The sequence below is a fragment of the Platalea leucorodia genome (assembly GCF_965183815.1).
Source record: "Platalea leucorodia genome assembly, chromosome: 5".
Taxonomy (NCBI): Eukaryota; Metazoa; Chordata; class Aves; order Pelecaniformes; family Threskiornithidae; genus Platalea; species Platalea leucorodia.
In genome coordinates, this window is record NC_138827.1 from 95,006,037 (window position 1) to 95,028,497 (window position 22,461).

A 22,461-nucleotide genomic window follows, 5' to 3' on the forward strand; every position below is an offset into this window, starting at 1 on the left:
TTTTTCCCTAGAAAATTGGTGCAGGCTGTAATTTCCTGTATGTCGCTCTGAGGCAAAGAATGTTTATATGAAGTTTTGGAGAAAATCGATCAAACCACTTTTATGTTACAGGTCATGAAAAAGGATTGTAGCTGGAATTTTTATATATTTCCAGCTGAGAAAGGACTTATTTCAATCCCTTCAATGTTACTACAGCTCAATCTTCGTGAAGGTTGATGTGCTGCCTCTACTTCATGTCCTGCTCCTATTCACATTTAAAATGTTTTGGGTTTGGGTATTTTTGGCTATTGATGTCAACAAGTATAAACTTAAAGTGCACAACGTCAATGTGACTTCATTTTGCAAGCCTTACTTCTCAGGTGTAGACCAAAACCCTTAAAAGGGCCTAATTTCCAAAACATTCTGAAAAAGAAGTCCCTTTAAAGTTCTCTTATTCTGGAACCTGAGAGCAAAGTCACTGTTCACATCTGAAAACTGCAGATGCAAGGTCCAGTGTAAATGAAGCTGCCTCCTGGCTGACTTGAAAATGTATGCAATTATGTTCTTATCACATGTATGAGCCTCCTTTCAGTTCAGTCTCTGCCTTGTGTGTTTAGGCTTGTAGGGCTGGAGTTTGGACCTGGCTCTGTTTGACAGCCCCTTAGGAGCAAGGTTTATTTTTTTATCCTGCCTGTAACGACTTGACGTTCCGATATGTTTGCCATTTGTCAAAATTTGTCAGGTTGAAAGTGGATCTTGCTTAAGAGATGATTAAGAAGCATTAAAATTTGGTCCAGGGCACAAACACTTTAGTGTTTGCTGCTTTTTTTTTTCATTTTTCAGTCCTACTGGTAACGCACACGAGCCTAGTCGTTATATGGGATGCATGCAACTGTAATGAACTGTTTCTGCACTTCTGAAGAGAAACTTGAATGTCAGACAAGACTAGTGCTGTAAACCAAAGAGCTATATAGGAAAATCTGTATGTTGCTGATAGTTGTACGCTTTTAAAACTGGTATAAATTATAAAAATAAACTGTGCTGCTGTGGATAATGCTTAACAGTGAGGTTTATTCTTAATTCAGTTCCCATGCCCCAGTTAACGGAGAATCTGAATTAGGCTAAGGACTGATGATAACACACCGTGCTGACAGCAGTGAATTTTTTCAGACACAGGTGCAACAGACATAGAAGGCATGCTAGAAGCTGGCTTCAATCCCAACTGATCAGTTACATTTGATTTCCCAAAATTACTTGACAGCTAACTTAAAAGAAAAGCAGCAATACTGTACATCATACTTGAATTACAGAGGACCTCAGTTTGACCTTGAGAGGGGAGACACTGAAACTTTCTTTTCTGCTTCTTTCTAACATCTTAACTTTTGCACTAGTTGTAGGGTTAATTAAGGAGACTGGTATGCAGCACAGCCTTGCCCTTCATATGGTTTCCAAATCAGTTACTCTAAGAAACAGCATTATTAATTGTGCTATGATAGTCTATCACATTGATTTATACATACTAGGAAATACACCAGAGCTTGCCTCCAGGTTTACTCAAATTTGTTGCCTTTTTACTTGGCTTAAACCGATACTTTGATTTGTTAATGAACCATCGATTAGCGTGAAGCAACAGTGCAATTTAAAAAAGTAATTCACTAATAAAAATATTTTCCTTTTTAATCCAAATAGATCTGTGCTGTTTTGGGGGGAAAAAAATTAATCTCTTAAAATGTAAATGACTGTTTTCCATTGTTTCCCATACTGATTGCTGAATTTGGTTTTGTGTGTTCATTTTAACAAACTAGCTGACGTTTCCACAAGAGTAACAGAGGTAATTTCAGTCAAATTTGGCTCCATATGTTCTGAAGAGTCTTAGACTTGCAATAGCGAATGCTCTAGAGGTGGATTGAGGCTTCCTCAGACCTTACCAGATGTGATTACAAGCAATCTGGGAAGCAGGCTGGATGTGGAAGAACCCCTTCAAAATGGCGTTAAAGAAAGGCTCAGGAAGTTACCCTGATCCATGTACAATTTTCCTTGTCTCTGTGGTTCTTTTTTGTGTGTGTACACACACACACACACACGTATGCTTGAGATGGTGCAACCCACCCAATTTGATTTCTCTGTCCTGCCTTACAAATGTGTCTATAAAGCAATTTGCCTAAGTCAGCCAGGGACTTGGCAGCACACCAGGGAACTGAGTTCTGGGTCACGCTTCAGCTATCAAACTATTTTTTCTTATTTCTCAATAGAGCTTTCTACTTAATAGTTACCCCTCCTGTTTCCTCGGCCTACAAAAATTGAAGGCCTCTGCTGTCTCCCAGGGACACCCGCTCTAGGGGCTCTCAGAATAATTACAGCAGCAGAGGTACGTGCAATAGCAGCAACTCAGGGACCCTACAGTTAAAGAATTATAGTTTTTAAATTGTAATTATTTGAGAATGTAATATAAATATATCCTGATGACAGGAAAGATTGTACACTCTCACAAAAGCTATCTATCCAGTCACTAGTAAGCCCTTCCACTTTTATATTTAGACAAAATACCTTCCTTGCTTTAAGTGATGCAGAAATTTTTGAAAATCGTATTTGCAAAATAATTTCCAAAAAATATGGTGTTCAACACTTCACTCATCTTTCTCATGCTACTCAGCTTCCAGCTTAGGGTTTCAAATAAGGTGCAATAAATGCAAACTACAGCTGTTGGGAATGCCATGAGAATTAGTGCGATGCATCCAAATCCTTCACAGAGCTTAAGATACTAATACACATGACAACCTAACCCCTTCCTCTATATGCACATGCATAAAAGAGATATCTTTTTGTTCATCTCTAAAAAAAATATAGTTTAATACCATCCAACCTTTGGCATTGTTCTTAAATCTGTTTTGTACCATGAAGAAAGACAATACAAAAGAATAATACCATCTCACCAGAAACACTATAGTGTTCTGATGGTTACTTCTTTAAGAAACTTGCAGAAGCACAATAGGTGCATGCAAAGCTTACCCGGGGAGCAGGATTAGCGACAGATTTTCCACATGCTGCATCGAGAGAGGTAAAGCAATTTTTGTGTATTGTTGATAACACTGATTTGCCTCTTTTGACTACAGCTTTGTGGGTTTTCTAGTTGTCATTATCCAGTGACTTTTCTAATTAAACTCCAGGTTACATAAATTACAACAGTGAAAAGCTTTCCAGGCTGAGAGACTGTGTATTTTTTGGCCTTCAAATGTTTGACAGTATCTGCCTCAGCAATAGTTACCCAGCATACATAGTCACAGTCCTAACCGTGTTTCAGAAACGCTTCAGTGCGGCATTTTTTCCAAAATGTTACCATCAGAGCACTTGAAAGAAACTGTCCTGTCCTCGTTACTGTAAAAAGTCCATCAAAGAGACTGTCTGCCTTTTCTGGCTGCGCCCCGCTAAGGCTGTGCTGTAAATGCGGCGCCGTCCCAGTCCCCGTCCCCCACGCAGCCTGGCTCACCAGGGAGCACGGGGATCTCCTGGCCTCACCTCCTGCCGCTCACGGAGGATCTGTGCGTGCCACGCTCTCTACTTTTTGACATATTCAGCATGCATTTCTGTCAAACAGTTACCACCTCCATCATTTTCCCCTCTGTCGCGCCCTTGACCTTCCCAGGGTGGACGCTGGGGCCAGGGTTAACCGTGGCCATCCTGTCCTCACAGGCCCTGGGGCGCGGGAGGCGCGCCCTGGGTGCCTGGGCCCCTTTCCCCCCGCTGCCGCCCCGAGCCTGCCTCAGCCATTTTGCGGCGGGACACGGCTCCGCGGCGAGGCCCGGCGCTGGGAACCGGCCAGCCACCGCGGCGCCAAAATGGCGGCCGGCCGCGGCGAACCTGCCGCCACCCCGCGCCTGGCCGCCAATCAGAAGGCGACGCCGGGCCGCGGCCGCCGGCGCACGCGCGGGAGCAGCCGTTGGCGGTGCGGCGGCGGCGGCGCATGCGCCTGGGGGCGGCTCAGCGGCGCCCGGGGCCGGCGGCACCATGATGTGGTTCGGCGGCTCCATCCCGGCCGCCATCGCCGCCGCCAAGCAGCGGAGCTCGGTCTTCGTCGTGTTCGTGTCAGGTACGGCCCGACCGGGGCGGGGGGGGGAGCGGTGCGGGGCGCCGGGCCCTGGGCCCTGCCCGCCGCCGCGCTGATACGGCGCCCGAGGCCGCGCCGCCGCCGGGTCCCGAGGGGGCCGGGAGCAGCCGCCGCTCAGGCAGGCCTCTGGGCTGCCGTGCCGTCCCTGGGGACGGCCCCGGGCTCCGGCGGGGCCCGAGTCGAGCGCGGCTCCCGGCCCGCCCGCTGCCCGGTGGGGTGCCGCTGCCCGCAGCCTTCCCCGCCGAGCGGGCCCAGCCCGCGGCCCTGTCAGCCGGCGCTGCTCGTTCGCTCGCCCCCGGGCGGAGCTTCCCGGAGGCCCCGCAGCGCCGTCGCCAGCTGTTGCTTTCCCCGCCTCCCCCTCCCGCCGTGCCGTGATTTCTGCTGTGTCAGTACGAGTCCCTGCCGCCCGGCCCGGCGGAGCGTGGCCTGCTGTCGGGCTGCCCGGCCTTCCCCTTCTTGCGGTGCATCGTGGCTTTACGCACTGCTCTGGGCAGTGGAATTCATTGTTTCGATGTTTTCATTTTCCCTTCGTTATACCTTTGCATAAGCCTGCATTCAGTTCATACTGTTGTAATTTTTTTAGCTGTTTGCGTACAGTGTCTTTTTTCTTTCGAGTTACCTATAGTGTTTGTTCTGTAACTGACCGGTAATGGAAACCTATAGAAACTCACATTGTCTTTGTGTACGTTGCCTTTCTGTCTGGAAAAATGAGAAAAGGAGGACATCAGACAGGCTCTTTAACTTTCTTTTGTGGTTTTATGTATGTGTGTATGTTGTTTCCTTTGTTTTTACTATTGCCTTAAGTGCTTGTGGCTTGAAGTTTTTCAGATGCCTCTTGAAAAAACAACCACGCTAAACATGTGGCAAGTGTAGTTCCCTTAAGAATTATTGAACCGTGGGATTCACTTAGCTTCAAGAAGTTCCCTCCCAAAGGGGATGTGAACAGAAAAGTAACGTGTAGTTAAGTTCCTTTGTTGACACAACTCTCCTTATACTTGGCGAACAGCATTTTCTGCTGGACAGTAAACATTCTGCTAGAAATCAAGATCTTCTCAGCCCACAACATGGTGTGTTGGTGTTGGAGGAAGGGATGGGGTAATGCGTGCAGGCTTTAAGGAAGCATTTTAAAGCCCACGAATCACGATGGCAGGTGGGTGCTATGATGTGAAAACATTTACCATTGGATTTTTTAAATATTTTTTTCATAAACATACTTAAGTGTGTTTACCTACAGTGCCTACCTGATAGCTCTCTGCTTTCATAGTCAGTAATGAGGTGATCATAGTGTGTTGTACAAAATTAAATGGAAAGCCAGGTAGTAAACAACAAGAAACTTCCTGACAGAGGTGTTTTGCAACACTTGACATCTTCACCTGTGAAACGTAATGTGCTGTGACTTGGTTCAAGGCTGATTTCCCCCCAGCTCCCTACTCGGGGTTAAAAGTTTTCTGATAAATTTCTGGGATGTTGCAGATGCTCTGTATTGGGTTTGTGTGGCGAGGTTTTGGTAGCGGGGGGGCTACAGGGGTGGCTTCTGTGAGAAGCTGCCAGAAGCTTCCCCTGTGCCCGACAGAGCCAACGCCAGCCGGCTCCAAGACGGACCCACCGCTGGCCGAGGCCGAGCCCATCAGTAATGGTGGTAGTGCCTCTGGGACAGCATAGTTAAGAAGGGGGGAAAAGCCCTGCGCAACTGCAGCGGGAGAGAGGAGTGAGAATGTGTGAGAGGCACAGCCCTGCAGGCACCCAGGTCAGGGAAGAAGGAGGGGAGGAGGTGCTCCAGGCGCCGGAGCAGAGATTCCCCTGCAGCCCCTGGAGAAGACCATGGCGAGGCAGGCTGTGCCCCTGCAGCCCATGGAGGTCCAGGGTGCAGCAGATCTCCACCTGCAGCCCCGGGAGGACCCCACGCCGGAGCAGGGGGATGCCCGAAGGAGGCTGTGACCCCGTGGGAAGCCCACGCTGGAGCAGGCTCCTGGCAGGAGCTGCGGCCCCGTGGAGAGAGGAGCCCAGGCTGGAGCAGGTTTGCTGGCAGGGCTGGTGACCCCGCGGGGGACCCAGGCTGGAGCAGTTCCTGAAGGGCTGCGCCCCATGGGAGGGACCCACGCTGGAGCAGGGGCAGAGTGTGAGGAGTTCTCCCCTGGGCAGGAAGGAGCGGCAGAGACAGCGTGTGATGAACTGACCCCAACCCCCATCGCCCATCCCCCTGCGCGGCTTGGGGGGAGGAGGTAGAGAAATCGGGAGTGAAGTTGAGCCTGGGAAGAAGGGAGGGGTGGGGGGAAGGTGTTTTAAGATTTAGATTTTATTTCTCATGATCCTACTTCTGATTGGCAATAAATTAAACTAATTTCCCTGAGTCGAGTCTGTTTTGCCCGTGACGGTAACTGGTGAATGATCTCTCCCTGTCCTTATCTCGACCCATGAGCCTGTTGTGATATTTTCTCTCCCCTGCCCAGCTGAGGAGGGGAGCGATAGAGTGGCTTGGTGGGCACCTGGTGTCCGGTCAAAGTTAACCCACCACAAAGATTTTTTAATAGTAATTCGGTACCTATGAGTATTTTGAACTTGATACGTATGTATCAGGGGTTGTGAAGTGCACATTGTAATTTATTTCCAATATTTTTTATGAAACTAAAATAGTACGCAAAACTGTCCGTTTCTTTTAGATGTGAATATTGACTAGTTGGATGTAGAAATATGTGGATATACTGAGTAGAGATAAATTTATGATTGCAGGGATGTAACTGAGTTCTAACATTGTAGTATGCTGTAAGGATTTGATTTGTTTTGTTTGGCTTGTTCTTATTAGCCCTGAAAAAGGGGGAGTGTTACTTAGGGCGGGCATATCTCCAAAATGGAAGTGTCAGAGTTCTGCCGAGTTCTGGTCTGCCCTAGGAACAGCGGGATCAGGGCAGCTGACCTGTGATGGAGCTGACTGCGAAGCAGTTCTGTTATGCCTGCTGGGAAAGGGAACTGGGAAGCCCAAGAACATACTTTCTCACCATGTGTAGAAGCAGGTGTCTTTGAAGGATGCCGAGTGCTGAAAGAATAGTCTATTTTTATTCTAGCAGTGATTGGGTTTGTTGTTTGGGTAGATCCGTGTTTAAAACTGCACGGTCAGTGGTGATGGTGGCTTTGAGGCTTCACACTACACGCTTGCCCATAGACACTGGAGACAAGCATTTGAAAGCAGCTTTCTGAGCAGGAAAACACACTTTCAGAAGTGTTCGATGTTTCTGTTTTGTTATGTACACTTTGTCCAATAATGTATATGGTGACAAAAAAATTAATAAAGGAAAAAAATTAGTGAAAGAAATGGAAAATATAAATTAGCTGTAATTTTAGCTGTCCTCCACAGTGGCCACCCTATTAGATACAGCCTTGGCAAAAATTACTGAATTGTGGTAGGTCCATCTCTGGTTTCTGCTGCCATCTGTCTGTCCCTCTCTCCTTCTTCACTGCTCTTCTCTAAACAAGTGCTAGAAAATGAAGAACTGGATTATTCTGTCTGATTCTAGAATATTTCCCAGTCAAGCAAGGAATAATGTGGCTATTTATCTAACAATGAGGTGGTGTTTGTGACTGCAATTGCATGTTGTTCAACCAGGTTTTTTTCTTTAACGTTTTTGTTTGCAGCTATAATCCTAGCATTTTTTAGTTCAGTATTTAAAACCTTCACGGCATATTCTGGTGATGCAGTCGTGTAAGCGTAGTAAAGATCCTGTTGAATTCATGGGAAGTTGCAATAAAAGGGGTTGCTCCATACTCTCCAGGGAGCATGAGGTGAAGCCTGTCTGCCTTACAAAACTGATTTTAAATGTTAAGGTAAGATGCTAGATTAGAGGCTTCTGTACACACAAAGCAAGGAAGTTGTGTTTGGGGACCAGACGAGTTACTTTGTGGTATCAAATAATTGCTAGTAGGTTCTGCTGCTGCACAGGGAAAAAGTGTGCCTGATACTGAAACAGGTCTGGTGAATGTCTGTGGTTATCTTGTTGGCAGCTGTTCTGTAGATGATTTTCTAGCCTGCAGAGTTAAAAAAAACTCCTCTCATTATTTGAGTTGTTAATCTAAAGTTAAGTGTTCATTTGATATGAAACCCCCACAGATACCTCCTGTGTTCTGGTTGAGGAGTTTAAGGTTATTCTTTCCAAAAGTTAGACCATGTTCTGATCAGGAAGATACCAGGCCACTCAAAAAGTGCTTTTCAGAAGTGAAAAAATGAAGGGGGGCGGACGACTTCAAGCTAAAATGTTTGTGTTTCTCTTTAGTAACATTTGTAGAAATGCTCCTTTGTTCATAACTTTGTTTTTAGATTATTTTTTTACAAAGCACTGATTTGCAATCAACAAGCTATTTGTTAGTATTTTGTAGCCAAGCTGTATCAAAGCACTCTTCAAGTTAAATATGTGAGCTGATGCAAAGGAGGAGGAGGTGAACGGCTTAATGTCCTGGCTTTCTGTCGTTTCCAGAATGGGCAATCCTTACTCTTACTGAGTAGTTACAAAATGTTGGACATTGAGAAGTCAGCTGGGCTTATCTTTCTTCTTCTGAAAGGAAAACACTTTTCCCTGATGACCGTGTGCTGAGGAATAGGGAAATTACAGCCCTTTGACAGCCTGTGATGGTTTTGAATAAGTGCCTCGTACGGGAAATAAATTATTGCAGAAAAAGAGTCTCTTCCAATTATCTGAATCACTTGAGAAATGATGGATATGTTTTCCCTACGTAGATATCTAAATTTACCTGACCAATTTAAGTGATGAACAAGTGTGATGAGTGAATTGTGTACAGGTCTTTCTGCTAAGTGAAATAAAGCAATGTTTTTGTTTGAGAAACATAAGAAATCTGTGAGTCTTAGGAACTAGAATTCTGAGGTGGTTGTGATAGCTCAGTGTTTAGCAGAATTATGAATTATGTCAAGTTCTGTTCAGCTTGACCTCTTGACTTCTCTGATGCTTTTCCTGTGACCTGGCAGTTTTCATTTCAGCATATAATTACTACTACAAAGCTGTAATAAATGAACCTTAACCCCCAAACGAGAAAGGGTTATCAAAACAAAAAGATGTATGAGAATAAGCAACTATTCTGTGGATAGTCACAATATTAAACTGTGCTTCATGGCATAGAGCTTTATAAAATGTGAGTTATCAGCATTTTCATTCATAGGTCACATCTCTCGGAGACTGTACTGTGAACAGTCTCTGACCTGTTTATGTCTCTCAGCATTCTTTTTTTACACAGTTGTTTGTATGGAAAAGTTAGTGTTAGTCAAGTATTTAGATATTTTTAGTGGCCTAATTGGATGAGCACATGCCCTTTTGAAGAAGTGTGTGGTGAAGCAGCTGTCTGTCTCTGAGCATTTGGAAATGGGGGAGGAGGCCGAACAGCTGCATCCATTGACCACAGTTGGAAGCACTGCACTTAAAGAGGAAAGATTCCTACATAAAATATCCTAAATATCTACTTGCTTATGCAGAATAATAGTAATAGAGATGAATACTTTCTTATTTGCTCCAATACTTCCAGGGAAAAATCAATACATATGGTTGGAAAACACTTTTCCAAAATTGGTATATTTTTGATACGTGTCTCTCTGAGAAACATTGTGGCCAGGCAGTCATGGCCTTAAGGCAGCAGTGCTTCACCAGGGGACTCCGCGTGTAACTCCTGATCTTTAACAAGTGAAAAATAGTGCATGAAATGGCAACTGGGATGAGACAAACAAGTGGTTTGTTGTTGCCATTGAATAATGGACTACTGTGCTTCTGTACTTGGGACTCAAATTCTTCATCAGCAGTACAGTCGATTCCAAGCTGCTAGGAAGTAGTACAGATTGAAGATAAACAAATGGTTGCAGGCCTATTTACTTGTTGAAAGATGGTTAATATTCATCGGAATCTGTTTATTAACTCACATCCTCACTAAACCGATGCTTTGGAAGATAAATGTATGATTGGTTTGCTTCATCTGATTAAAATAACACTTCTGAATCTGTGGCCCCAGAGCACCTTTTCAGTTTCCCTTACTTAAGCAGCTCCTCTTCTACTGTTATTCCTGTTCCTCTGTGCTCCTCACACCTTTTCCTCCCCTCCTACTGCTACTGCTCATGTCAGGAACTGGCATACAAAACTAAGCTGCAAATAAATGTTTCTTGGTTTGTGTCTTTTTTAACACCATCAAACTGTGAAACCTTGTCTGCTGAATTATGTATTTACAAGGAGTGGAAAATACAGTTTTGCCTATTAGCAGCTGGTGTACCAATATGTAATTAAATTTATAATGAGGGGTAAGCAGTGGATAGTTTTAGCGTGTTAGCAGGTCAGTCTTAATGTCAGGGGGAAGCAATGGTTCCCTCTGTGCTGTGGGATCTCCTTGCATATTACGAGAGTGTCCTGAAGCAAGATACTAAAGCATAGGCATATACGCTGTAACATGAACATGAGGTCCTTTGGTAGTTGTGCAGTTAGATGATTGGCTTGATTGCATCTTCAGACTTGCCATCGCCTCCAGTTCCTCTGTCTCTGTTCCAGCTGTGTGGTCCTGTCCCTTCTGCTCCCTTGGACCAGCTCACCATGCAATGAAATGACTGCAGAAGCTACATGCTTGCTGGCTTGGAAGGATTTTTGGTATATTAGGTTTCTGGCATGTTAGCAAGGCGAATCAGCTGGAGTGAATTGTCTCCAGATTATTAAAAAAAAAAAAAAACTGACTTGAAAATAATCATGAGAGTGTTTCAAAGGTGATTTCGAGCACTTGCAGCAAAGCTAAAATCAGACCAGAAACAGTAATTCGTGGTGGCTTTAGCCTCACATGTGTGGTGTATCTTGCAGGTGAGGATGAACAATCTACTGAGATGGCTGCAAGGTGGGAAGATGAGAAGGTGACCGAAGCTGCCTCAGATGGTTTTGTTGCTATTAAAATCGACACCAAAAGGTTTGATCCTATTCTAATTCTGTCTCTTATGCAATCTTTCATTGATGATGATGAGAGTAAGAGGCTTTTGAAGTCCTCGCCCTGACTTGGAGGTAGTCTAAATACAAGGTTCCAGAGCAGAAGTGAATTCACTACTCCTGAAGCCACGAGAGCCTGAGAAAATTCCGAATTTCCAAATTTACTGTTGTGTTCTGCAGAATATTCATTGTGTATTTCGGGCTGTGTTTCAGTACTAGTAAAAGAATGCTTGAGGTTGTCCTTTCTCAACAGGAAGAGACACAAAAGTTATGTAAAAAAGCTGGAATGAAAATGCAAGGACTCTTGAGGCAGTTCTTGATTTGCCAAGTTACATAATGAATTTAAAAACTCTCACGAATTCAGAAAGATAAAAATCTGTAAAGCCCCAGAGAAAATGTGTTTGTCGCTATTGTAACACATAGAATAGAGAAGCATTGAAGTTCCTGGGTAAATTGCTCAGCTATTTTTGTTATGTTTAAGTGTTCCAGTCCATGTGCAGAAAGTGCATTGACATTTCCCAAAATGGTATTATTTTGAAATGCTCTATAGACATTTCATTAGACTTGCTATATTATTTGCACTCAATGGTCTAGATGTCTTTTTCCTGACTTGCTTCTTAGCATTGTTTCCCTAAATCTTATGTAGTCAACTGTGATAACCAGGGATTGTCACCACGTCAACACTTAGGCAAAATGTTAATGAGAAGATGCAATGCAAATTTGCTTTTAGTGTTCTCTCAAGTGTTTAAATAGTTCTCTGTGTGGTAGTAGGAGAGTTATTTTTATGATGAAAGACTTAATCTGAAGTTGTTGTGAAGTGATTGCTCCTCCTAAATGAATCTTTTCTTTTAAACAGTGAAGCATGCCTGCAGTTTTCTCAAATTTGTATCCTTTGAGATCAGTTTAGATGCTGCATTATGATTACAGATAATTGCTCTTTACAAGTTAATATTGTTCTTAAGACAAATATTTACAAGCAACATTATTAAAAATACTTCTTATGGCACAAAAATATGCAATAAACTTTGCAGTTAGTTAAAAGATACCCTCTATATATTCAACTTCCTGGCAGTTCTTAGAGAAAGTGAAAAAGTTGGGGGTTTTTTTAATGTTAATCCCATGTAATTCTCTAAATAGAGTATGATCCAAAGCTTTAGGTAAAGAAAATAACCCATTGGTATTACTAATCAGCATTAGAAAACAAACAAGCAATGCTTTAAATTATTAGCTGGAGTTCAGTGTTACAGAGGAGGAACAAGTAGTGGATTGGGTTCTATCAGATACACAGGCATGAAGTTAGGTAAACGTCTGCCTGCCTTAAGTAAGTTGCTGCATATAGCTCAGGAATTCTGTATGATGCTGAGAAAGGGAATTCAGTACCTTAACTTGGATTTTCTTAACGCTGTAAAGAATTCATTATTGTCTACATAAGGCGTTGTCTCACACTAAAACAAAATCTTTCAAGTCAAAGCATAATAGGTTGTCAGATATGTGTGTGTTGGAGAAAAATATTTTGGCTTGAACCATTTCAAAGAAAAGAAGAAATAGTGATCAGTTGTATGTAATGTTTTCCAGCATTTTGTTAGCATCTTCTTTTCTTCCTCCCTTGGCACTGACTACTGGCAACCAGGTGGAGAACAGAATATTGGGCTAGAAGGTTCTGTAGGAAGGACTTCTGCTTTTCCTTTTTAAGTTACTTTATACATTTTTGTCATTTGTTGCCCTTAACTGTTGCTGTGCAGATCCTGTAGTGTGTGTTCCATCAAGTTTTTTTATAGGAGATAATGGAATCCCTTTGGAAGTAATAGCTGGCAGTGTTTCTGTTGAAGAGCTTGTTACCAGGATCCATAAAGTTAAACAGGTAACGCTTGCTAACAGACTGGATCTTTCCGATGGAGCTGCGTGTGCTCACGTGCTCAAGACAGGAGATGTCCCTGGCCCTTAGCATGTGCCTTGGGGAAGTACGAGTTACTGGTTCTTTATCCTTCCAACAACAAAATGTGCAAACTTAAATTCAGTACGCAAATTGAACAGGTTGGAAAGCGCTATGCAGAAGTGCTACGTTATTTTTTTGTTTCACAGATTGGTTTAGATCATCTGTGTAACACCTACAGTATTGAAGAAATATGTCAAGAACTCTAAACTGGAATGACATACCAATTACTCTTTCAGTTCATACATTGTTTTGTAATACTGTTTTGTAATATGGTTTTATAAAATTATGCTATGGAACATAATATAAATGTAGATGGTTTTATCACTTTGATTGCAAGTGTAAGACTAAAATTAGGGAAAAATATGAAATGTTTGATTGTGTCATACTCAACAATATGTGATAATTTTAGTTTTATATTTTAAATAGGACTGATTCTCCAGAAATAGTTTAGTCTTGACCTTTGCACCTGTGGAAAATATTCGAAGTTTCATAGGCTTGGATTTTTTCCCCAATTTCTTAGATGCACACAGTAAAAGGGCAGCCTTTGGAAAATGGAAGTCAGTCATCTGCTCCCTGTCCCTCCTCTCAATCTGATGGTGCTCCAGAAAATACACAATCCAGAGCAGTAGAGTTTTGTGACTCTCCTGAGTCTGTTATGACTGAAACAATAAGACCACCTGCTGCCAATGGTTAGTATTTTTACACAAATGCTAGCTAATTTGCTTTTGAAATAGTTGTCCTTTTCTTAAGTTGTTCTATGTTGGTACATAAAAGGCAATGTATTGCGTGGACTTGTTGAGGAAAAACCTGGGTATCCCAGAATGCTTCTTGCAAGTCTAGAGGGAAGAGTAACTTGTCATTCTGCTCAGTTTTAATGAGTCAAAAAATCTATGGTTTATAATACAACAAAAATTGTGTATGCTTTCTTGAAATAGGATTCAATTTTAAAAGTTTCTTTGGGTTAGTAATCTGAAACCAAATTGTTGGGGGGGGGGGAGTCTAAATAGCAGAACGTCCTATCTCCTTGAGATATCCTAGTTGCTGCGAATTACGGCTGACAATGAGCATAATAATTTTTTATGATAAGAAATAGGCCTTTTATTTTTCTCTTATGTATTACTTTTTTGTAAATCACTTGAAGATGGAGCAAATTCAGGTCAAGCAAGCCAGGAAGCAACTAATTCTTCAGATGAGCAAGTGAGTGATGCTCAGCCTGCGAATGATCTTACACTCAAAGTAGAAAGGTAGGTCTTCTTTTGCAGACTTCTAATGTATTGTATTTGTTTCTCAGGAGGCTTTTTTTTAAAAAAAAAACAAACAGGCTTAATTACAGGATTTTTGGTGCTTATTCTGTTATCATTTGGCAAACATTTATGTGGTCTTATTTTTGTTTAGATGTCTGTGACAATACAGACATTCTCCTTACTTTGATATAACTTGAATACAGACAATGTGTTTGCTGCAAAAATTTTGGAGTTCAAACAATGAACTGAAAGCACTTGAAACTGGGGTAATAAAGCGCTAACCTACATTTTGTACAGAGATGCCATCTTATTTCTTTTTCTTCCTGTCTATTTGATGACTGTTTGTAGTCTAGGCATGTTGAAAAAGCCAGAGAAATCCTATTCTGAGACTCCTGTTTTGATCAGTGAACAGTAATGAGGTCTGATGAGCAGTGCTAGTTCTAGTGTTTTAAAATATGGTGACCAGAAGCATCTGGTTCAATACATGGTTCATTCATTAAATTGGTTGGTTTTAAATACAAGATTTTGTATATAAACTTTTTTTTAGCATCTGTAAGACTGATACTATTTGTAATATCCTATCTAAAACCAGTAAGGCATACTTAGTAAATAGGATTATTTATGCTACTAAAACATATTTTAAAATTTTTTTCCACATTTAATTTCAGTTTTCTTCCAAAGTTGTTGGACAATAAGTGCAATTTTTACTTACCACTGATAAGAAAGTGCAGTCAATATTGTAATATAAATACCAAAGTTCCTTTCCAAAATGTGCGTTCATCTTAAATGATGCTGTATTTGCATATATCTACAGCTTTTCTTTCAGGGGAAAAAAGAGGCAAAGCTCTGTGGTAATTACCACTGTCTTTTTAAAAAAGCAAAACAGCTACCATACAAACAACATTTTTCTGATTATCTGACAAAAGGCTTAAAATATGTTGTAAATTACTACGTTTTTTTAAGTCAGTCCTTATTGTAAGGCACCTTTCTGGATAGATGAGACAGATGCATGTGCGTCTATGTCAGTGCTATTTATTATTTGCTTTCCATTTTAGGAAGTGATGTGCAGAAGAAACCAGATGGCTTAAATAGCTAAGAAGAGATTGAGATTTAGTGTTTCTGTTACCACAGATCGTAAATAGTATTTTCTTATTGTATGTCTTACAAGTTGGTTCACCAGTAGGAATATGTAAGATTCTGCATTTACTGAGTGGAAAGGGACAGAAGGAATATGTTAGAGCTCCATTAAAAGTTGGAAACGAGGTGGTGAATCACCACCTCATCTTTTTATGGATGGTACACCCACATGCGAATGAATCGTTACTGTTACCCTAGGTATTAGCACTGTGTTACAGTTCATGTTCATTCTTGTGTGTTCCGTTCTTCTGTGTTTGCAAATGCTTCATTAAAATTTTAAAATATTAATAACAGATACTGCAATTCTAAGACTTTTCACTTCATTCTTAAATTTAGAATAACAAAAAAGCTTGAAGAAAGACGAGAAGAGAAAAGGAAAGAAGAGGAACAGGTAACACAAAAATGTAAAACCACTTGCAGGTTTTTTTTTTATATCCTTATTTGAATAAATGCTTAATTCCTTTTTAAAGAAATGTGCTTCAGTCTTGTCTTACTCTTGTCCAAGGCAATTTTGTGGTTCAATTTTTATGTCTCTCATTTATTCAGAAAGAAATTAAGAAAGAAATTGAGCGGAGAAGAACTGGTAAAGAAATGTTGGAGTACAAAAGACGACAGGAAGAAGAATTGACAAAGCGTATGTTAGAGGAAAGGAACAGAGAAAAGGCAGAAGAGAAAGCTGCTAGAGAGCGTATAAGACAACAGATCGCAATGGTAAATTTTTCATTTTGGAAGGTAGCTTGCTGCTGCTTTCTCTCACAAGGGCCGCCGGTGTACTAAAGAATGAATGTTCTCATTTGGTGAAACTTTGAAAGATTGTCCATTTTTCTGTTTGGTATCCTGTGGCCTTGCATTGTAACAACTTCTGTGTTTGGGATTTGTGTAGCATTTCCTGTGTATAAAATTAAGCTTCTGCTCTCATATTCATGATGATCTTTTCTATCTGAATGAACATACCAGCTTTTCTGTCATATTGCTGGAGTCCAGTGGAGGATTATCATTTAAACATAAAATTAATTGCCATTTAAGCATAGTTCTGGAACAGAAGCAAGGGGATATTTAATTGAGGAACATGCAGAAGAACAACTGATCTCAAAATGGTGGTGAGGATTATTTTGTAAGTTTGTATATATGCATGTACATATATGGATATAAACAATTTGTAACAAGTGAAATCCCTCCTCATTATTAGGTTTTGGCCTAGAACACTTGGAACTGGAATCGTGTAACTTGTCATAAAATTTTTCTCTTTATCTTCACTGGAGTGTTAAACTTGCACGGGAAGATCATCTCTTAACAACTATTTGCACAAAGTGACTCATTGAAACGTGTGTCATCTTGGCTAATGACATGAGGTCGTGCAGTTTGGCAGTGAATAATTCTTTGCTGTACTACTGTCTTTTCTCCTACCTGGGTACTGAGTACAGATGGGAGCGCTCTGTTTTAATGGATATTAAGCTACAACTTGTGGTAAAAATTAAGGTTTCTGTTTGGTCCTTTCACAGGATCGTGCTGAGAGAGCAGCTCGCTTTGCAAAATCGAAGGAAGAAGCAGAAGCTGCAAAAGCTGCAGCTCTTCAGGCTAAACAGGCTGAAATAGAGGCCAGAAAAGAAGCATCTCAAAAGGAGCGAAGGTGAGTTCCTGTAGAGAAAGAAGTGTATGGGTTTGGGGAGAGAGAGGAAAAAATTTTACATAACCTTTTAAGAGATGTAATATACATCCTAATCTATTCATCGATGCCATGTTGAACTGTTTAAATAGTGACATTAAAAGTTGGCTTTCTTTTATATTTATTTGTAGCTACTCACATGAATATTGTGTGCTCTGATAACTTTCATCCTTTTGACATTCCTGATTATGAAACACTAACTACCTTTCCTCACGTCTTATTTCAGTTAGATACGAGCCTTTTCTGTCTGATCTTTGATTTAAATACCACGTAGAATGGGGCTAGGTGGGGAAGTAGGTAAGGTGAGAACGTGATAGATAACGAGTGGATGCCGTCAGCACAGCGCTGGGGAGCGTGATGCCGACCCCGCTCTTTGGCTGTGTGCACAATTGGCTCGGATTCAGCAAGGCTCGATTGGGCTCATCAGCTGTCTGCGTCCGAGCTGTCTCCTGCTTTGCCCAGCACTGCTGTTGTAAGAAATATTCTAACCTGCAGAGACCTTGGGTGGAGCTGTGGAGCCCCCGTGAGTCTACTACTGCCCCTGGAGAGGGCGCGCGTGGGACTAACGGCCTGTGTTGGGGTTGAAACTCAAACTAATGCTGGGCCATAGCTAGTTGAATATAGAATTACTTGCCAAGCCAGCTCAAATGTCTATGCCCTCATAGTACAACTTCTTGAAAAAAGAACAAAAGTAATACAGGCTTCGCAAAAGAAATACGGTTTATATTTCATTCATCTATTCATTTTTTGCATGATTAATGTAAATACCTTGTTTGAATGGTGATGGGTCTCGGACTCTGATAAAACCCAGAGGAGATACATTGTGATACACAAGCAGATGGTTACCAACTGTGGATCCAAACTCATAACCTGTCTGTGCTGCCATAAGTACACAGTCCCTCTCTTCCCCATTTCAACACTACCAAGCCAAAGGCCCAGGAGCGTTTGTCTGTAACTGTTCCTATGCTGACTGACCCCAATACGTGTCCTGCAGTGCAATAGCCAGGATTCAGTTCCGCCTCCCAGATGGATCTTCCTTTACTAACCAGTTCCCATCTGAAGCACGACTGGAAGAAGCAAGGCAGTTTGCTGCACAGGTAAATTGGTGTTTTGTTTTAGAATCATAGAATGCTTTGGGATGGAAGGGACCTTTACAGGCCATCTAGTCCATCCCCCCTGCAATGGGCAGGGACATCTATAACTCGATCAGGGTGCTCAGAGCCCCGTCCAGCCTGGCCTTGAAGGTCTCCAGGGATGGGGCATCTCCCACCTCTCTGGGCAACCTGTGCCAGTGTTTCAGCACCCTCATCATGAACGATTTCTTCCTTATATCCAGTCTGAATCTCCCCTCTTTTAGTTTAAAACCATCACCCCTTGTCCTATCGCTACAGGCCCTGATAAAAAGTCTGTCCCCATTTTTCTTGCAGGCCCCCTTTAAGTACTGGAAGGCTGCAATAAGGTCTCCCCGCAGCCTTCTCTTCTCCAGGCTGAACAACCCCAGCTCTCTCAGCCTTTCCTCAGAGCAGAGGTGCTCCAGCCCTCGGATCATTTTTGTGTTCCCATTTTCTCAGCTACATGCTGATTACAGCTTGGCATAGCATCAACTAGTTGTTGATTGTGGTGGAATTGTCATCAGCTGCTTTTGTATTACTGCAGCGTATCATTAGTACGAGGTAGTAGGATATGAAAAATCCTTCATTTCTCTATAGGAAGGTGATAGTATAGAACTCTTGGGTCAGTATGGCGAGGTACTGGCAAGTCTGCAGTTGTTTGAAAGTGAGCAGTTATGAATAAAATGCTTTCTTTATATTTTCACAGACGGTTGGTAATGCTTATGGCAATTTTTCCCTGGCGACAATGTTTCCCAGAAGGGAGTTCACCAAAGAAGATTATGGAAAGAAACTACTGGAGCTCGAGTTAGCACCCAGTGCTTCAGTAGTGTTGCTGCCGGTAGGTGGGGGGTTTGGGTTGTTTGCTTTTCATTTCCTTGCAAGCAGCAATCCTGTAGCTGTATCGCTGCTTTTAGTTGGCCATGATAATATTTGGCTTGAATTTTGGTCTTTTCTGTGTCTAAGACAGATTGGAAAAATAATTTTTGTCAGGACTGATTTGGAGAAGGATTTTTTTTTCCTGAAGCAGATAAATAAATGGTGGTATAGATGTTTGTCTAACGTGTCACTAAAGGAATTCTCTGTGTCTACTGAGCTGCTTCTAAATTATGTATGAAATACTCTGTCTACAAGAGCACGACTTCAGTATCTGACAGGTTTGTTTTGTGTGTTCATGACCAGGCGGGAAGACCTGCTACTTCTGTTGTTCAGGCTTCAGGCGGTGATCTGTGGAAGTTCTTGGGCACAATACTTTATCCCCTCTTAGCAGTTTGGAGATTTATTAGCAACTTCTTGTTTACGAGTCCGCCTCCCTCGCAGTCTGCTGTGAGATCAGCTCATCAGCAAGACCTCTCAAATCCTTCAACATCTAGCAGCATTGAGCAAAGCAGGTAATCAATCAAACTGTTCAAGGCAGCTGTTTCTCGAGCTGCTCGCTGGCATTGTTTCCATCGTGTAGTGGGGAACTGAGCTGTATCTGTCTCTTAACTGCTGCCCGCTCCTTGGAGCTCCTGGCCACCACCCTTCCGCCTGGTTAGAAGGGCTAACCTGGTGGCTGGTGAACTGCGTGGCGGCTCTGACGAGGATTTATTGGTCTTTGCGTATGTGACTAAGCAAGATCCGTGTTGGGTGCTTCAGTTTCCAGTTACAGAGTAGAAAAAGCATTGCCTTGCAGTCATTTACAGATGGGGAATTCAGCTGTAACTACAAATGTGGGCTTCACTTGAGCCGATACTGTTTGGAAGATAAACATTTTGAAAACTAGATGTCAAATTGTTATGGTATGGTTGTACAAGAACCCCAAGCAACTGAGGCCTGCTTTTGACGGTTATGGTTTTGTATTGCCTAGAGAAGGAGAGATCTCCCCTGTGCCGGGAGAGCCGCTGGGCCCTTTCACAAGAAGCAGCCAATGTTGCGTCAATGGCAGGTGCTTTCCAGGGGAAACGAGATTCTGTCAGTTTGTCCGACTGCTAAACAACAGTTTGGGTGTTGCTTCCCAAGGAACCAGAGGGCTGAAGAAAACTTATTGGGGATAAGAGAAGGAAGGATGCATGATTTACACAAGAAGTGAATGCAATAAATGCGATGATTATCAGGGGAAACTGTCCAACCTCACTGTCATTTGTATCCTAGGCAAGCAGTCAGGAAACGAGTAGTGGAAAAGCGGGGGGAAGACTTCAAAAAAGAAGGTAAAATATATAGACTGAGGACTCAAGACGATGGAGAAGATGAAAACAATACTTGGAACGGAAATTCTACACAACAAATGTAGTTTTGAGTAACTGCAGTAATCACTATCTATCTGGCTTTCTTTTTTTTTTTTTTTCCCCGTTATTTGATTTAAGTCAACTAAAAGCTTCTGGACAAGTGGGCGTATTTTACACTGACTGAATTACTTAATTCTTATTCCTGTAGCGGAGTATGGAATAAAGTCATCTATGTCAGAAAAATCGAGCGGGTGTAGCTGAGGCCTAGAAGCAGGGAGTTAAAAAGACTGAAAATCTCCATCAGCTTTCATAATCATTACCCTACTGCCATAGAAAGGCACTTTTTAATCTATAAATATTCTGCTACATAAATTTAAGGGCCAGATATATTAATATAAAGGTCATGGTAGGCAATGACTGATTAAAGTGAGGGTTTCAGAAGCACTATAAGTAGCAAATCAGGTAACTAATTTATGTTTAACTTTTTTCTTGCTTCTGCAACTGCAAGCAAAACCTTTGTAGTTTTTAATTCCCCAAGCACTCAATAAACTATTTTCCAGAAAACATAAGTGTCTTCTTTTGTGGAGTTCCGCTGGAGTACTTGTGGCACAGGGAAGCAAGCAGGTAGGATCATATGCTGAAATTTAAAATATAGCAGAGAAACTTGTTCCTGTTTAAATGACCTTACCTGGGAGTTGTTCATATTAAAATCTGGTAAAACACATCTGAAACAGTGTTTTGGGTCCAGGCTATGGCACAGGAAGAAAAAAGATGGGTCTCTATCACATGAAATGGAAATGTTGTTAGCAGGGGCTGCAATACAAGAGCCTGGAAGGTTTTATTTTGGAGGAGGGGTCACAGCTTTCCTGCAGGGAAGGAATCGTTCTTCCTTCCCCCACACCAAGGAATGTGCATCTCCTTGCTAGAGACCGAAATATTACAGGTGTTCTGCGCCGCTTCAGGTGCCTGTTTAAAGGAGATTCAACTAAGCACGGCACTGTTCAAAGCTGAAGGCATAGTACTTCCATTATTTTTTTTAATAATTTCTTATACATAATTCAAACAATACTGTATATGAAATAAAGGAAGGGGAGGAGGGGAACAACACAGTAGCTGCAGTAGAACAGTACGTTCTCCTAGACCAGTTTCACCACAGAGACAGTGACTTGTCTTAAAAGCGCTAAGGGGCAGTAGGGTTTCTAGGGGCTGCTCTCGGATCCCGGCAGAGACCTGCATCACCCAGGGGAGATGGTGACGTGAGAGCAGGTGAAAGTTGGTGGGGTTTAACCCCAGTCGGCAACTGAGCACCACGCAGCCCCTGGCTCACCACCCCCCACTGGGAGGGGGGAGAGAATCGGGGGGGAAAAAAGTAAAACCCGTGGGTTGAGATAAAGACAGTTTGGTAGGACAGCAGAGGAACAAAAAATGGTAATACTAATGATAAAAGAACATACAAAGAGTGAGTGATGCACAATGCAGTTGCTCACCACCCGCGGACCGATGCCCAGCCCGTCCCCGAGCAGCGGTCGCTGCTCCCCAGCCAACTCCCCCAGTTTCTATACTGGGCATGAGCCATACGGTATGGCATAGCCCTTGGGCCAGTCTGGGCCAGCTGTCCTGGCTGTGCCCCCTCCCAGCTTCTTGTGCACCGGGCAGAGCATGGGAAGCTGAAAAGTCCTTGCCTGGTGTAAGCACTGCTTAGCAACAACTGAAACATCAGTGTGTTATCAACATTATTCTCATCCTAAATCCAAACCACAGCACTACACCTGCTACTAGGAGGAAAACTAACTCTATCCCAGCCCAAACCAAGACAAAACTCAAGTTCAGAATCCTTATGCAGAGCGGAACAAGCAATTTTACTTTTGTCTTTAAGAAATCAAATCAATAATGCCTGGGGGGAAAAAAGCAGTTAACATAGAAAAAAATAATTTTCCTTTGTTTGCCTACCAACTTCAAAATACAAGAAAACGGTGGAGAGCAACGTCTGTCTAAGGCAAGAGACAAAGTCGCAGTAGTACAAACACTGGGTTTCTTTTCCTGGTCCTATTGGCTTTTTTCATAAAAACAACAAACCAAGCACTTTAGCACAGGGAAACTTTACATTTTACTAAGTTCCATGTGTGATCGT

The 22,461-nt window shown here is 42.4% G+C and overlaps 1 protein-coding gene across 1 annotated transcript; it reads left to right on the forward strand.

The window, feature by feature from the left end:
* The first annotated feature begins 3,934 nt into the window (after positions 1–3,934).
* On the forward strand, positions 3,935–20,888 carry UBXN4 (UBX domain protein 4). The gene is made up of 13 exons (XM_082314627.1): positions 3,935–4,066; positions 10,912–11,014; positions 11,888–11,916; positions 12,774–12,892; positions 13,488–13,656; positions 14,109–14,211; positions 15,685–15,739; positions 15,895–16,059; positions 16,851–16,978; positions 18,009–18,111; positions 18,833–18,964; positions 19,306–19,514; positions 20,257–20,888. The coding sequence occupies exons 1-13, from the start codon at positions 3,985–3,987 to the stop codon at positions 20,393–20,395; spliced, it is 1,536 nt and encodes a 511-aa protein (XP_082170753.1). The 5' UTR covers positions 3,935–3,984; the 3' UTR covers positions 20,396–20,888.
* The last annotated feature ends 1,573 nt before the right edge of the window (positions 20,889–22,461 follow it).

Coding starts and splice junctions, on each gene's coding strand:
- UBXN4 (XM_082314627.1), top strand. CDS start 3,985: ATGATGTGGTTCGGCGGCTCCATCCCGGCCGCCATCGCCGCCGCCAAG. Junction 12,893..13,487: donor GGATCCATAAAGTTAAACAG/GTAACGCTTGCT, acceptor CCAATTTCTTAG/ATGCACACAGTAAAAGGGCA. Junction 18,965..19,305: donor CTTCAGTAGTGTTGCTGCCG/GTAGGTGGGGGG, acceptor GTTCATGACCAG/GCGGGAAGACCTGCTACTTC.